At 47.0% G+C, this 17415-nt stretch overlaps 1 protein-coding gene across 27 annotated transcripts in view; it reads right to left on the bottom strand.

Moving 5' to 3' along the window:
• The window catches only part of CACNA1D (calcium voltage-gated channel subunit alpha1 D), a 427078-nt gene that overhangs the window by 57241 nt on the left and 352422 nt on the right, over positions 1–17415 (bottom strand). For 26 of the 27 annotated variants that reach the window (XM_088798486.1, XM_088798482.1, XM_088798495.1 and 23 more), the window contains 8 exons: positions 14813–14919; positions 13130–13217; positions 12370–12477; positions 12230–12282; positions 10662–10808; positions 8683–8884; positions 6424–6582; positions 4808–4918 (listed from right to left, as the gene is read on the bottom strand). In XM_088798486.1, coding sequence (XP_088654612.1) covers positions 4808–4918; positions 6424–6582; positions 8683–8884; positions 10662–10808; positions 12230–12282; positions 12370–12477; positions 13130–13217; positions 14813–14919 — 975 coding nt within the window. Of the gene's footprint in view, positions 1–4807; positions 4919–6423; positions 6583–8682; positions 8885–10661; positions 10809–12229; positions 12478–13129; positions 13218–14812; positions 14920–17415 lie in introns of all 27 variants that reach the window. The other variant, XM_074313102.2, reaches the window with a different exon arrangement.

Genomic DNA, 17415 nt, shown 5'->3' with positions numbered 1-17415 from the left:
TATTCTATTTGTCTATTGATGTCTCTCTCCCACTCGGCTGCGGGTTCCTGGAAGCAGAGACTGGATCTCCAGCCAAAATATATCATAGGCTTGGCACACGTAGGGGGCAATGTTTGTGGAATGGCTACAAACAGGAAGTAAGAAAAGCAGCCCTAGTCCAGGTTCTTTTTGCTGCCTGCAGTCTCTCTCATCTGAAGGTCTGCAGAAGTCTATACAAATGAGCATCTTTTACTGTTGACCATGGCAGCTGGATCACTTACCAGTTTCTGCCAGGGCTTGTTTGGGCAGTATTTGACTCAAGAGGTGGCCCATAGTGCCAACTTTTGGTAAAAACTGTAACTGTAAGCTTTCTAATGCACATAAGCCTTTCCAAAGGTCAAGTGGGGGCTTAAAGGATAACATTCACTTTGGCCACTCTGCCCAAATAGTCTGTGATAGAAAAGCAGGTCTTATGCCAAGAGGCTGCAGCTCCAGACTCATCTGTTCATTCCTCTCTTCATTCCCCCAATCTTCACCGAGTAACCAGCATATAGCAAGAACTGGGTGAGACACAGAAGACCCAGCCTGTGACCTTGAGCTACCCATCAGCTAGCAGAGAGACACGGAGTAGTAATGATGATGCTGATGTACTAGAAGCATCTAACAGACACACATGTGCTGGGTCGGTAGGGATGGTGTCACAGAGAAGCCAACATTTCAGACAGGCCTTCAAAGATAACAAGGACAGAGAAGACCTTCCAGACAGAAGCATGTGCCATGGAAAGGTCTAGCATGTTAACAGCTGAGGATGGGGTGGGAAGAAGGAATGATAAAGAGAGAACAGCTGGAAATAAGGCAGAAATGTAAATGGACCAAGGTTTGGTGGAAGACTTTGAAATTCAACTAAAGAAAATATATTTGTTTCTCATGCAATAGGTGTCCAGTACCAGAATTTCACTGGAAGAGTAGCACAGTCAAGTTTGTGTTTACAAAGGGAACATGTGGAAGATGAATGGAGAGGGGCCAAGGCCAGAGGCAGGCAATTGGTTTAGCAGTGAGAGTAACTCAGAAAGGAGGAGGGCAGTCGAGATCTGGATGAGATAGAAGTGGCCACTGAAGCCCTGGGCATCTACCCATTTTACCAGGTGAGAAGGGGACAAGGAGAGATTTCTGGGAAACCCCAACATTGAAGAGACAGACCAAACCCATGAAGAAGTCTGACATGAAGTTCTCGTTAAAGAGAGGAATACCTGGTCCCCAGTGTTATTTGGCATTCAAATAAATCACCTACATTATATGTGATCACTGAAGAACTGGAAAGACAGTACCAAATTTTCTTTCCAGGAGGTAGACAATGTCCTCTCGGTAGACTGCTACAGCCTTAGTAATAAGCCGGACTCCAGTCAGGGCCCTGGCAGGGAATGCTGTCCCGGGAGCTGATGGAACCAGGTGACCCAGCATCCACTGTGCAACTGCTCTGTACAGAAGCATGTGGACAGACTAAAACTCTTCTTTCCCCAAACTTTACTACTCTTTACTTTTTCCAAGCTCAAATGGCTAGGCATGTAAATTAGCCATTTTTGAGATAGACCCAAGATCAAAATACTGTATGACCTGAAACTTGAGAAGAGTGTGGCTCTCTGTGGATAAGCCCACAGCCAGGGCAGGGAACCTGTCTCAAACATGTGCTAGACCAAACAGCAGACGGCTGACATCTAAAAGCACAAAGGGGTGAACCTCAGACAAATACGTGCCCTTCCTACCTGCAAGAGCCAGTACTTTGGAAAAGGCTCTTCCTCCTCATCTCCCTCCTTAGAACAAGAGAATTCATTGGAGAATCCCAGTGGCTTCGCCTGGGAGTACTGGAGGGACAGACCAGGGGAACAGGACTTGTCTCTTACCTAAATTATGGCCTATCTCTCCAAACCCTAGGGCAGCACAGTCAACTCTAAGTCGAAAGCACAACCTAGAGTGCATGAGGGACATGGCTGACAGGTGGCTTTTCCCTCGGGAGCTGATACGACACACTAAACACCTTGTTTGCTTTGCTCTAATCCTTTGGCTCTTGGGCTTCTCCCCACCTTCCACTCCGACCTAACCCGTGCTCAAAACCACTCCTCCGACACAGTGAGCCTGGCTCCCCCACCAGGAAGCTCCCGGCTGTGCATTTCCTACTTTTGTCTGCCCACCTCAGCCTTTCCTGCTTATAGAGGCTGAGTGGTCTCACCTCGTGGGTCCTGGGACCGTGTCCCTCCTCATACGCTCCCTCTCAGGAGGCCCCATTTTTCAGTCAGGCCCTTTTATATAAAATAAGCCCCCAGGGGCAGGTTTTGCAACTTGCTTTAACCCTTCCTCCTACAGCACCTTCTGGCCTGTCGGGAAGAATTTTGTGCAGCTTCACTTTCTGTATTTGTATTACTAAACAGCTGCAACCCCCTCTCTCCTGACAGAGATGCTGACACTTTCTCCTAGAAGGTGTGTCCCTCACTGCAGAGACTGTAGCCCCAAGGGACCCTGTGATAAAGCTCCTCACAGAAGACAAGGACTTTTCTGTGATGAGACCGCTGGGCTAGGTGTCCCAATCCTCTGTCCCTTGTGGCCATCTCCTCAAAGATTCTTCCCTCCGTAGCCTTTACAACATGGTTCCTCAGCCCGTCTCCCCCTCTCACTGGGAAGGAGGGCCCTCACTGACTTGTCAGAGAAAGCCCACTCGCTGATGGTTAACAATGAAGAGGAGACAAGAAGTGTTAGGGAGTGTTCTCAGACGAGCTTTGCTTCTTGGCAAACCCACTCCCCTGCACCTCTAGGCACACAGCAGCATAAGCTCTCTCTTCCCGGCTTCAGTGAACACGCGAAAGTGCTCCCCAAGCACCGAGAGGCTGCAATTCCTGTTATAAAACGTCTCTCAGTTGTAATCTGAGGTTGTTTGATGCTAAGGAAATATCTTGCTGAGTAAAATTACAAAGCAGCACAATTTCTAGCGGAAATCACTCATTTTAAAACTCTGATCAATCAGTACTGATTATAAATTAGCTACTCATTGTTCCTTGGTATCTCTAGTCTGTTCACACACCACTCAACTCTCCTCCTGAGTTCGGTATCAGTGGTTTACTGGGCAGAGTAGCATGCAACAAGCCATTGGTGCAATGGCCTGCTACCAGAGGGTGCACTCACCTCTCTCTCTCTCTCTCTCTCTCTCTCTCTCAAACACACATGCCATGGGCAAGTGGGCCTTCTCTTCAGCCTAGAACAAGCTTTCAAAAACTTCAGAGCTTAATCACCAGGCAAGGGAAGACATGGCAAGGGGATCTAGGAAATGCTACGTAGATACGTTCCGCATTCCCTTTCTCAAGTACTTTTGATCTTCTTTGCAAACTTTTCCATCAGTCCAGACAAATACTATTCAAAGAAGTAAAGGTGAGCGGGAAGCAAACCAAAATCTCCAAAGGAAATTAAGATGAATTTGGAAGAGGAAATGTTTATATATGTAGATATGGACAAGTCACAGTAGATAATATCTGGCCATGCATACAGTGCCAAATTTGACGCCACTGCAATCACCCCAATTGGTCACTTACAAGTGTCCTTTCTTTTGGGTCCACAAAGAGCTGGTAGAAATTGCACAGAAATTTATTTAAATTGAAGAAAGGAACAGTTTTGAATTAGAATTCCACGTAAGTATGGTGTATGTGAAATCATCATTTCATAATTCAAGTTTTACATTAGTGTTGTCAGATACCACACACACAGATGAACACATTAACTGGGTCACTGAACTCGGTGATTCTCTAACTCTGATAGTTGCTGGAAAAGAACTAGCAACTGGAGAAGAAACTAAGGGTCAAATGTCCCACAGCTCAGCCAGAATTTCCTCTGTCTAGGGTTTCAGAACAAGGGGACATCGTTAGTCGAAGATGGCGGTGGGGGCGGGGGGCGTGGTCATAGTAGCAGAACTGACACGTCTACAGCATGGTAGTACTTGCCAGGCACTCGTTAAGCATGGCACATATAGTGATTCTTCCTCCTCACAAGTACCCTATGAAACAGGACTATTAGAGTCCTCATTTTATGGATGAGGAAACTGAGGCACAGAGCAATTAAGCACTTGCTTGATCAGCTAGAGAAGAGGGGGGAATCTGAACCCAGAACCGTGCGTGCTCGTCAACACTCCACTATCTGCCTCTTACACTACAGACATTGACAATTGTGGAAATGGACTCCCTCCCTTCCGGAGGAGACACAATATGCTGAGTAGTCCAACAGAGTTGAATGCATTTCCTGTCTTGTTTTGTCCTAAAGTGAAATTTGTCTAAATTAAATTTAAAAACTGGTATGGCTACGAGAGGTCTGCAGCGGGTTGAACTTTCCACAGAAGGTGGAAAAAGGATGCCGCTGACCAATAACAATAAAACCCATGTCTTTATTCTGGAAATTTAAACATAAAATGAGGCCCAAATTCTTTCTGATGCATTATGTTAAAACAATGTCTCTAATGCTCAAGTAATAAGCAAATTTCCCTGAGACAGCATGATCGATGCTATTCTAGAAACAGAAAACCAGGTTTCAAAACAATCTCCATTCTACAAATTCCTGATTCTCTCCTCCCTTCTTCTTTTTCTCAGAATTGTTTTTATGAGGTTTTGTTTTTGAAGGTTTCTTTTCCCATATGTACACAGATGCCCTAATCAGATTTTAATGTTCTCAGGTGATAACCCAGTTAGCGGCCAGAACGATTCGGCATAATTCAGTAACACAAGACTGACAGGAAGCGGGTGCTTCTCTGGGGTGATTCAGCAACAGCCTTTGAAAAGTGGATTCAGCAACTCACCTTAGGTTTAAACGCAATGACTTTCAACACCATCTCGACGGTGAAGACCCCGGTGAAGACCATGTTCAGAATGTCCATAGCATCGTTAAACATCTTGGACTGCTCATAGTGCTGTGGGTGGATACAGACGCGCCGTTCTCAGAGGCCCATCCCAGGCCCGCAAAATGAGGCCCCAGCCCTCTACTCCCTGCAGGTCCACCCCGTATTGGGCACAGAGCAACCCCCACCATCCCGCACCCTCTCCCAGGGACTCCACTGGCACTACAAGGTCATAAGGCCTTGACAAGACGAGTGTGACTGGATGATGAAGGGGAAAGACATCCATTTCCTCTGCTCAGGATAAAAGGAACCCACCCCTTCTTCCGGCAGGGCCTTGACCCAGGCACAATGTAGAACACACCCAAACGTCTATGTACAAAGGTAGGATTTGCTTAGGGATGAACTTCATGCCATTTAGTTCTATGTTCAATTATAGGCAGCATGACCTTGACTTCACCCTTTTCCCTACATCAGCTTGCGGTCTTTCCCATGCATAAAGAATCCTTAAATTTAAGGATTAAAGTGCCAGAACATGTATCCTTGGCTGTCCTTAGACCCATTTTCCGGACAGCATGGGAGGTGGTTTGATTTGTTCAAGTTCTTAAAGTTCGTGTGAAAACTGAATCTAGTCCTTGATCTTTGCTTTTTGTCTTAGTGCAACTCGATAACATAATTGCTGGAAAGGCTCACTGTTAATACTGTTAATTATGCTACATTATATTATGTTATAAATACCATTAACACTGTTAATACACTGTAATCCAACTTGGCCAACGGAAGTGAGTTGCACTTCTTGCCTCCAGCGTGAGCAAGGAATAGCTGTCACGCAGGTCAAACTCAGTCCTCCATGAACTGGAAGATTCCCCACTGTCATACTGAGAGCTCCCTGAGGACAGGAATGTGACTTTCATGTTGTTTTTCAACATTGGGTGTTTACTCTGGGACAGGCCTAGAAGAAAGGGCCTGACATGAATTATCCAGCATAAACTTTGTTTCTGAGGTAGATATGCGAGATTTTCCATTTTATCAATAAAGAAAGAAGGCTCAGGGGATTTAAATAACTTCCCCAAGGTCGCCCGCTGCTAAGGAGTAAAGTCAGGATTGAAACCTCTATCTGTCTAACTCTACACAGACAGGGCTTTGGTCCTCAACCACTCACTGCCCACAGAAGGCCCACAGCGAAGGCTTATAGAATTGAATGCCATGCTTAGGCTCTATAAAAATGTTACCTATGGTCACACTGTACAGACAGTCTCTTAATCAAAAGAGTGATCTTAAACTCCTACCATGACAGCTGTTAGCTAAGAATGGGACGCTGGCCAAACTACAGCTCAGACTCATAAGAAAACCAAGCCTAGGGTTATCACTTTGTGAGGGGTGTAAATGTCTAATCATGTCGTTTTGCACACTTGAAAAAAAAATTAGAAGAAAATGAATAAATTACAAAATAAATATGAAAAAAAGAAAACCAAGCCCATCCTCTTGGGAAGGGTGGCCCTCCACCCTCAGAATTTGGGGCCTGGGACTGCATAGAAGGCCTAGGCATGATCCCCATCTCCACGTGTCTCTGTGTTTACCTGCATGGCCAAGCAGAGTGTGTTGAGCATGATGAGGACAAACATCATGTATTCGAAAGGCGAGGAGTTCACCACGTACCAGAACTTGTACTGGTAGGGGTTTTTGGGGATGTATCTCCGCAAAGGACGTGCTTTCAAGGCGTATTCAACACACTGACGCTGCAACGGCAGAAAAGAGCAACGAGGGGTCCTGAGCACGTCTACAGAAGGAGGATGCAGTTCTCACCTGTCCTGAAAGAGCCGACACAGCACCTGCTGGGAGGGACCAGGACACTCGGGAAAACTACTGGACAACCCCCATGGACACTGCTCTGAATCACTGACAAAGGGGCCTTAGCTCCATCACCTCTTCTGACCCTCACAGCAACCTGGGGGGTAAGCCGATCCCCTCTTTTACTCCTTACAAAACTGAGTGCAGAGCTGTGCACTGCACACCTGAGTTTCCATAGTCCACAAGCAGAGTCAGGAGGCCTTGCCCCAAGTCTTCTTCCTGCCTTCCCTCTATACTGGTGGATTATATCTGTACTACGCATGCCGTCCTGCAGGAAAGGAAACCACATAATGAGAGGCACAGAAATCCTCAAGAACCAGGGGGGCTGTGTTCACTGCCCAAGACTGGAGCCCCGTGGCTGCTGCAGGATGGACCCTCTCAAGACACCTCTCAGCAGCCAGAGTGTGTTAACTCTAAGTGTCTAATGGTTAGCTAGCTATGTGTCCATCTGGGAGCTTCTGAGACTTGGGAGCTTGCTGTGTTCTGTGACCTCTGGGCCGGTAATGATAGCCAGAGCACTGTCCTTCCCATTCACTCTGGAGCTGAGACTGTTCCACCCTTTGCAAGAAGCCCCGAGGGAGCCTCCTGCCCTGAGAGCTCAGCATCAAGCCCTGCTTGCTCTTAGGCCCAGACCTACACCCATTCTTCTGCCCAGACTCTCGGTTCTGACTTCAGACACGTTCTCTCTGTCTAGGAGCTGGTCCTGCTGTGACCTCACACACAGACCGCAGGGACCCCTGTTCTGAACCTTTTCTGTACCTCAGGTGGAGACCCAAGTTAAGCTCTGGTGCTGCCTGGCTAGCCTGGGCCTTGTCCTGACACTCTTCTTCCTTGGTAGGGGTGAACAGCTGGGCCAGGCCTCCCTCTGACCATCACTGGTGGAATCTGAAGGGATTCCCTGAGAACTCAAAGCAACGTCTTCCTAACAAACCAAGCCAGGACTGCTTTCATTTCCCCCACAGTGGTATGGCTGCAGCCCAAGACAGACTGCCTCACCACAGCCACTTCCCCCAGGAAGCCCAGGCTGGCAGATGACTCTTGCTCACTCATCATCAAACAGATGCTACCGATAGAGGACCTGGGGGAAACTCCCAGAGCAGAATCTCGCTCTCACAATCTTTTAGGGCTGAAAAGGACCTCTAGAAGCAACTCCTTAATGCCCTCAATTTAGAGACAAGGGAACAAGCCCAGACAGGAGCGGGGACACACCCATAGCCACAGCTGGTGCAGGGAGGACAGGGCCAAACACAGGTCTCCTGGCTCCCTCGCATCATCACACAATAGAACCAAAGCCCCAGCTTCTATCAGACTGGATGAAACAGTCTGGATGCTAGATAAAGAGAGAGTGATGCCAGTGCAATCTTAGTCCCAAGTTTAAAGTTAGTGACTTTCCCTGTGGTGTGAGAGCGTACTTCCTCCTAAGTCAGCGGTCCTCAACCAGGGGACATTTGGCAGTGACTGGAGATGCTTTCAGTTGTCACCAAAAATGAGTTGGGGATAAGGGGATAAGGGGAGCGCTACTGGAATCTAGTGAGAAGAGGCCTGGGACGCTGCTAAACATCCTACAAAACACCACAAGAATTACCCAGGCTGAAGTGTCAAGAGTGCTGAGGTTGAGGAGATAAAAGAACACCTGTCATTAGGAACTCTGGGAGCCTCACTGGGTGCCCTCTGGCCCTTGGGCACACCACTCTACAAGATTCTGAGTTGTCATGGGTCATGACCACAGAAGGCGGCCCAAGCACCTCTCTGACTTCTCACCCACAGGTCTGGGGGTGGGTTCCACAATGACAAAGTCAAATCTGTATCTTGGAACCTAACTTTCAATAGCGATGACTCAAATTGGCCATAGGTATGCTCTGAACAGGGCCTGAGCCCCAGGGCCAGACACAGGTGTCGCCCTTCTCTGTGCATGGGGAAGCCATCAAAAGAGAAGCCATTCTCCTCCTGCTTGAGGGACGGAAGCCCAAACAGTGTGTGACTTTAACCTGATTTTTGTCCAGCTCACAGTTCTTATACTCTTTCTCTCCCTGCTCCTGGAAGGTGACAATGACGAAACCCACGAAGATATTCATCATGAAGAAAGCGACGATGATAATGTAGATGATGAAAAAGATGGAGATCTCCACGCGGTAGTTGTAGATGGGGCCGACGTTCTCTCCGTTTGAGTCGATGGCTTTGTACAGCAACCTGGAGAGCAGAAGTACCAAGTGAGCACTGCCCATCCCTCTCAGCCCAGGCCGCCCAGCCCCACTGCCTCCCGGCATGTCCCTCTTCTGAATGCCACTGTGGGCACTGCCTATCAGATCTCTCACTGGAGCCCAACCCAAGGCCCCTGGACATAGCAGGGCTAGAGGCAGCCCAGAACCTATGTAGGGAGCAACTGGGATATATGTGTTGATTGATGTTTTGACAACTGAAGAAGCAAAAGATTTCACAAATACTCAACAAACAGAAAAGAGGAAGAACGTCTCATGTTAGATACCGGCAGAACTGAAAACTGTATACACGACAACAAAGACAGCAACAAGCAAGCAGGGATTTCCAAAGAACTCAGAGAGCTTCTCCAAATTCAAATATGCACTGAAATTAAATATATGCCCAGCAAAACTCAACAGGAAGAGGAGAAATTACTGTAAAACCCCCAAGTAAAATTCACCCTCATTCTGAGGCAGATTCATCACATCCAAGGCACCCACCCCCTGCATGCACTGTGCCACACACTTTCACATCTGGAAAGGCAGACATCACTGTCATCTGGAAAGGCAGACATCACTGTCATCCTCAGAGAGGGATCTAAGTGCCCAAGGTCACCCTGCTCAGGGCCAGAGCCAGGAGCTGAGGCCGGCTCCTCTGAGCCCCAAGCCCCAAGTTTGTTCCTTTCCCCTCAGATGCCACCCTGATTTGCTAAGGCACAGTGTTCAAAACCTGAGACTCAAAACTTCTGTAGCGTGAAGGATCTAACTCCATGCCTCTTTCCCCGCCAGAAACAATTCCCTAATGAACAAGCCCCACCCAACCATCTTTTACCCAACAGGAACTCCTGTAAAGATCTACGACTCTCCCATGCATCCAGAGGGTTCTGCCAGCCTGAGAAGGCCAGCCTATCCACCTTTTACAGATCCTCTGGGCATGGGAACTTGACATGCCGGACCCGATCTACATATATGTGCTCTGGTGGCAGGAGCTAAAAGTGGTGGAGCACCGGAGAATAGCAAAGGTACAACAGACCCTCCTTTTGTATTCTACCTCCTTCCTTCTTTCCATTTTTCTTACTTTACCGGTCAAAATTCAAGCCAGGATCCTATTCTGCCCATCTCTGACACACCAGACCCTCCCCTCTGGTTTCACTGCCTGACGCTCTAATTAGATTTGGGCTCTGAACGGAGGAAGTATGTTGAGATAACTGTTTCTTCCACAGTGCCTAACACAGCATGTTGCTGGGAGCTGGTATGAAAAGCACATTTTATGAATGAGCAAGTGTGTGTGTCAGTGAAAGACAGGGCACAATAACAGCCATCGTGCCTGGAACATACTAGTACTAGGAATGAGTGGCTGGCTGGCTGGCTGGTTTGGGACACTGTCAAGACCCTCTTTAATGTAATGGCAGCTTTACTGACATGGCTACCAATGGGAGTTGGCACGACAAATGGCTCTGAGGACTCCCTGTTCCCATCCAGAGATACTCCCCAGAAGCATCTCAGAAGCCCCTGGGATCTATGCCATCCCTGCTTCCCAAATCCGAGAGTCCTGTCAGCTGGCCACAGAGGTTAATCATTTGCCTAATCAGACAGAGGAGCCCTGTGGGCCAAGAAGTGATTGATAAGTGGCCCAAGTTTAAACATCTTTGGAAAAGCCTGACTCGGTGGAGAAAAAAAGCAGGACTCACTTCGGAAGAGATGGCTCAGCCTCCAGTGCCCCGAAGCAAGGAGGAGCCTCCCTGAAGCCGTCTGCCCTTTATACTTACTCAGGCCAGCCTTCAAAAGTGGAGACCGTGAAAAGCGCCATCATAGCAGAAAGGACATTGTCAAAGTTGAAATCGCTGTTTTGCCAGATCCTCTCACGGACTACAGGGTTATCAACATCCCCATCCTTGTAGAGAATGAAAAGCCCCCTAGAGAGGAAAAGAAATGCGAGTCATCATGGCTTGATGATGGCTGCCATGGCTGCCCCATCCCACACCTCTAGGCACAGTCACGCTCGGCCAGGTCACAGATCTGAGCACTGCATAGTCAGTGTTTCTCTTTTTCTTGTCCTGCATTTAATCTATTCTCCAGTTCAAATAACCATTGAACAACTACAGCATAATGAGTATTCTCCAGAGCAACTAGGCAGACACCCGGCATATGCCTGATAGCAAATGAAAATACCAAATAATTAACATCTCTCATATACAATGGGCTCAAAGTATACATTGAAGAATCAAACATTTTGGCCGCGGAGAATTCCGTAAGTTCTGGGAAATAAGCCAAGGTGTCCTCTTATCTGCACTTTAGTTTTAATCAAATTCCTTCCCTTTATACTAGCAATATACCTAGTTTTCTTTCCAGAGAATTCTGTAATTTCTGGCACATAATATTTCTCATAGAACTTTATTTTTGGAAGGCGCCCAATGTCTTTATTTCACAGATGAGGAAGCAGAGGCTTAAAGATGGCAGAGGAGGTATTTTCATGCTGCTACTGTGCTTCTCCACTCCAGGGGGCGCCCTCTACCCCACAGCCCACCTGCATGGTGCCCCTGGAGGTGCAGAGCCACAGTCACATTGCAGACAGTGCTCTATGACCACACCTTTTGCTGAAAACAAACCCCAAACACACATAAGCAGCGCTGGCGCCAGCAGCCAGACCTCAGTGACATCTCAAACGGATGGGGAAACACGGACTTCTGCAGTCTTAGAACTGTAGGCAATGGCTCCAGGTCTGCCTTTGCATTCTTCTGGACAGCTTGGGATAAGAGGCATGAGTATTTCCCACCTTCTCTCTCCTCTGCCCGTTCTTGTGAATGGAAACATGGCCAAAATGTGGGTGACAGGAGCCAGAGGAGAGAAGCAGTCTGAAAAACCTGTCAGAAGAGGGGAGCCAGCACCTGAACACGAGAGCTGAGGTTCGAGTTCTGGTTTGGGGAAAAATCATCCGTGGCTGTAGGGTGAGCTTTCTGGGGCATTTCATATTTGTTATTTTAGGATTTAGTGGTTTTTTTCCCCTCCAGTTTACAGATTCTATCCCAAACATCAAAAATCATGTATCTATTCTTTGGGGGTGATGAAAAGCTTTGGAACTCGATAGAGGTGGGTCTTGCCCCCACCCGATGACTGTACTAAATGCCACTGAATTGTATAGTTTAAAATGGTTCATTTTCTGTTATGTGACTTTCCCCTCCAATGAAAGCAGGACAAACACCCTCAATCTCTCAGCCGTGAGCTGAGCACATGAGCCTCTTGTGGTCTGAGGCTTCTGAGATGCCAGCCCAAGTAAATCCTTGAAGTCTTCTATTTGTTCTTCCAAAGTGCCCACTCCTGTGTTCAGGACACTTACCTGCATTCTTCAGGGTTACTTTTGGCTTCATCTGTGCAGCGATAGAACTTGCCCTGGGTACAAAACAGACAGACAGTCAAATGCAGGCTTCCCCCGGAAGAGATCCGCTGGGCCTCGTGCTCCAAGGCACGTTCCTGTACCTTGAACAACTGGACCCCGATGCAGGCAAACATGAACTGGAGAAGGGTGGTGACGATCATGATGTTGCCAATTGTCCGGATGGCCACAAAGACGCACTGGACGACGTGCTGGGGAGAGGGCAGCAGGGAAAGGATGGAGGGTTATTACTTGCCTTTGCTGTCTTAGCCACAGAGAGAGCTAATACAAACCAAGATTTTCTTCATTTCAATATGATTTTTCAACTTTGTGGTGCTTTTTTTTCAGGTACTTATGTGCAGGGTGTTACCCTTAGTAAATCATGGCTGCCTGGGAGGGGTACCCTGCAAGTGGGCCCCTCCTCAGTTTCCTCCAAAGCAGTTAGTTTAGTTAGAAGAAATGCCACAGAATGCAGCACTGCCTGGCACACAGGCTTACAGGGCCTCGCATCCCATAAAAGGATTTAGGAAAATGCAAACCCTCTCGCCTTTTACATAACCTGCATGAAAATGGATTTAAAGACTAAAGTAAACACTATTAATAATGAAAAAAAGTAATAAGTGAACAGTAATCACATTAAAGAAAATATCTTAAATGAACAAAAATAAAGAAAATGATAGTAGTTAAAAACGCTATCAGCACTTGGCAGAGGTAGATACATAGAAAATAGGCAGAAATATCTTTTTCAAACATATACCCCACTTTAAAATCCGTCAGACGTCAGCCTAGCTCTGGCCCAGAAAAGTCAGTAATTACAGTGAACCACAGCAAAGCAAGCCCAGCGTGGAGGAGAGAAGCCCAAACCTTAAGTCCTTTCGCTCTGTTGATTGCCCTAAGCGGCCTCAGGACCCTTAAGACCCTCAGAATCTTCACAACAGAGATGGCACTGGATCTAAGGGAAAGAGTAGAGGGAGGAAAGAAAGCAGAGTGTATTACACTTGGATAAAGTACTTTGGAGATTATTTCACTTGGCTCTCCCTTTATTGCCACTATGCAACGTGGTGGGACCCATGTGAGCTGAGCTAACCTCTCCCCGAGATGCACAGACTCATGGGTCTTCTCTGTCCAGGCCACTCCCATGCACCTTCTCGGCCAGGCCTACCGGCACTCACTGAGGCCAACTTCGGTGCACAGCTAACCACGGCAGAGATGAGATTTAGGAATTGACTTTGTTCTGTTCACTTGACGTATACACTAGGTAGACTTGGCTTTTAGGCTTCGGTTTCATTTGTTTGGCTTTGTTTTCTAAATTTGGAGCCCTGCTGCAGTGCTTTGGCACTGGCCTTCTCTGGCCTTCAACAAGTCCACTGTTTGGTGGGCAATCACAACCCTGTGTGGCAGGTATGACAGAGAGGTGACGCAGCTGGGGGAGTACCACCATGGGGATCCTGGGACGGACCCCCAGGGAAGTGATATCCAGCTGAGTCTGGGGGGAGTGGGAGTTAGCTAAACAACGGGGAAGGGGCTGCAGGCCCAGGGAGCAGCAAGTAGGCAGGTCCTGGATGAGAGTACAGCTCATTTAGCACAGCAGGTAGTTGGGTGTGGCCGAGCACAGGCTTGGAAACAATGGGCAAGGGCTGCAGCTGCAGAGGGCAGGCACAGCTTGGAGTTTATAGGAGTTGCAAAGATACTGGCGGGAATGTCCTTCCAAGCTGACACTACATGGCTTCCCCCCTCGTCCCCAGGCGGTGGTGGGAGATGAAGGGGACCGCTACCACAGGGGCCTGTTACACGCAGCAGTCTTTGGTCTTCTGAATGGAGACAGAGCTTCTCCATTCACCTTTAGTGCAGAGGTGTGCGTGCATGCATTCATATGGGGGTACTGACGGCCAGCACCTGAGCAGTGGTACTTGTAAGTCAGCAGGAAAGCAAGGCCACCCCTGGATGCTCCCACTGGAGCCTCAGACCCCTGGGTACAGCAGGCAGGCAGTGTGCAGCTTGAGCTATTCCCCACCAGAAATCCCTAAGTGCCATGGAAAGGATCTAGGGCCCTGACGTGTAGTCTAAGCTCTCTTCCAGATGAAAGATGTAAAGGCCCAAAGAAAGGGGTCATAGAGCTGGTATATCCTGGTGATCAAGGGAAGCCTTCACTGTCTAAACTGGAAGGGCCCCAAGAGGCCAGCTGTTCCTACCGGCTCCTATACTGATGGGGAACGGAGGCCCTAGGAGAGGAGACCCTCAAGGCCCTGGGACCAGCCCCTGGGGGAAGCAGTACTAGAATCTGGCTTCTTTCACCCTCTGTTGAAAGCAAGTATCACAGAAAGTAATAAGCCCAGCCTAGTAACGGGCAAGAAAGAAAGAGAAACACAAGAAACACATTAATTATCCCAGTGCTTTCTGGCATGGGCATAAATGAAGCTTTTCCACATTAACTAAATGTAATCATTAGATGATGTCTAGCCTTTACGAATTATGTAAAATCCCTCATGTGAGCCACTCTGCCCCACAGTCCTGTGTGTACACACACCCGTACCCCAGCAGACTTACTGGATCCCAAATGACACCAGCGACACCCCAACAACCAGCATATCCAGCAGGTTGAAGTAGTTCCTGCAGAAGGCCCCTTTGTGGAGGAAAGCTCCAAAAGTCGTCATCTATAAGCAGAAGCATGGGTGAATTTACTGTGATTTCTCTCCAGAAGAACAGAAACCTGGGCTCTTTACAAAATCTTGAGGAAAGTATGACTATTATTAACAAGTGTGTTAGGAAACCAGAAATGTAAACCAACAGGGCTGAGCAACTGCATAATTTGCTCAAAAATTGATAAAGGGCAGCTGATTTGGGGCACGTTTAAAAAGAAGAGAACAATTCAGTCTTTAGTACAGCGACAACAAATTGCAAACATGAACACACTGTTGGCATGTCCACAGAGCCTGTCTCAGGAGAGAGTCCACATGGACCATCCTCGTCAGGCAGAAACTGCCCAGACAACTTAGCTTCCCCTAAAAATGCTGGCTCTGGCCCGTCTGAGGCCCCAGGAGAGCCTGCATTGTCCCAGTCCAGGGAGCTAGGAAAAGTGATGAAGCTAATGCTCATGGGCTCTGTCTAAATGGCATTTTCCTAGGTAGGCTCCTTACTGCTCCTGATGGTCCTTAGCGATACATCCATTTTAACGAACTCTTCCAAGTCCAGTTACTCTAGTGCAGGCGAGGTGTGGCTAGGAAGCTGTCCCATGCGTCTGTCTCGCCTGGCTCAGTCTCACTGCTCTCTAGTGCCATCCATGTGTACCCAGAGCCCACTCTGTGGGTGCCCCAGTGAGTTTCCCACTGACGATGGGAAAGGAGTTTAGTGAGGAATTTCCCCAAACGGAAAACAGTAAAATACACAGAATTCACTGTTAACATTAAAAAAAAAAAAAAGTGGAGGAAAGCTCAGATAAAAATAGGAGAGGAAAGGCAGAATGGGGAACTAATAAAATTAGATCATATGAAATTGCCAGTACTCAACCTTTTATGACCTACAAAACTGGCAATTTCACATGTACCAAATAACCAAAAAGCCTTCCAAATCTTCCAAGGGCCACGAGGAACCACCGTTTCAAATGTCCCATGCTTCTTGGCGAATCTCCATTTCCTGAATCCTCTTGTTTTAGCTTATTTTCCACTTTCTAAAATTCTTTCAAAATGAAGAAGGACTTGGAAGATTTAAGTCACTGAATATACAGAAATTGAAAAGCAATAATTTTTTTTCTTTTAAATAAACCTGTATCTTATTTGCCCCAAAGCCTGAAAGTAACTACCATGTTTGCCCAAAAATAAGACCTAGCTGGATAATCAGCTCTAATGCATCCTCTGGAACAAAAATTAATATAAGACCCAGTCTTATTTTACTATATTATAAGACCGGTTTTTATATAACATAACACAATATAATACAGGGTATAATATAGTATAATACTGGGTATAATATAATGTAATACAATACAATACAATATAATATAATACCAGGTCTTATATTAACTTTTGCTCCAAAAGACGTATTAGAGCTGATTGTCTGGCTAGGTCTTATTTTCGGGGAAACATGGTATATTCAACAACTAAAACGTGGAAAGTAAAATAAAACCTCAATTAACCAGGTGAACAGATTAAGTAGAACATTTCTCCGTTCAGTTTGAGGAAGAGAAGGAAAATTACATGAAAACAGCTCGGGATCAAGCAGAAGCTGGGTGTCTGTCCTTGCCCCCCACGCCCAGGGCCTTCTGCCTCTGTGCGCCTCACCATGGAGACCATTGTTAGAATCTGCTCACTACCCGGCACAGATCTGACGTAGGACAGAACTGTCAATCAAATTCACTGGCTTCAAGGCAGGAAAATGAACTCAAATTTTCAGAAGATTTTTAACAAATGTTTACACAGAGGTGGGTTGGTTAGTTGGTGTTATGCTAAGGTGTTCATTACATCGTCGTGTCGTCATCATCATCATCATCATCATCACTGAAAGAAAATAAATACCCCATTCCCTAGCAATGGTAACTGAGGTTTCATTTTATAGAAGATTTTGTAAAGAGCCCGTGACACAGTAGCCTAACATAAAATACATTTTTTTTCCTTGAGATGCACACATAAAAAACTCAAAATGGTTTAAAGAAAATGATGGTTAAAAGTCCTCATTTCCCAGCTGATCTCCTCACTAGGAGACGGTTGCTCTGACAGTTGTCACAGGGATTATGTCCAGTATGACAATAACCCACACCACTTAGCAAGTCGGGGGGTTCTTGGTTTGTGCTGTTGGTCTCCAGACCTCTGGGTACATAAAGAATGAGCTCACCCCAGAGTGGCCTTTACCTTCATCATCAGTACACAAACCGCAGGCAGCGACGGTCCCTGTGAGCTCAAGCACGGGCAATAGATTTGGGGTGCCCTGTCTAAAGGGTGTTCTTTTTGTTTGTGTAAATGTAAGCCCATCCAGTAAAACGGATATAAAATACTTTAGCACAAATAGATCCAAATTATCTTGAAAATCCTGTTGGAAGAGAATAGTGCGCTACCCTTTTAGGCTCCTGAAACATAGTTTAGTCAAAGAAATGAGAAGCGATACATTCCCTTCATAGGATAAACGCTTTCCCCCTGACTTTGATGTCAGGAAGGGTG

Source organism: Rhinolophus sinicus, chromosome 5 (assembly GCF_057876585.1).
Source record: "Rhinolophus sinicus isolate RSI-liver-muscle chromosome 5, RSI-T2T, whole genome shotgun sequence".
Classification (NCBI taxonomy): domain Eukaryota; kingdom Metazoa; phylum Chordata; class Mammalia; order Chiroptera; family Rhinolophidae; genus Rhinolophus; species Rhinolophus sinicus.
The sequence above is the reverse complement of the archived record's forward strand: the minus strand, read 5'-3'. Positions and strand labels throughout refer to the sequence as shown.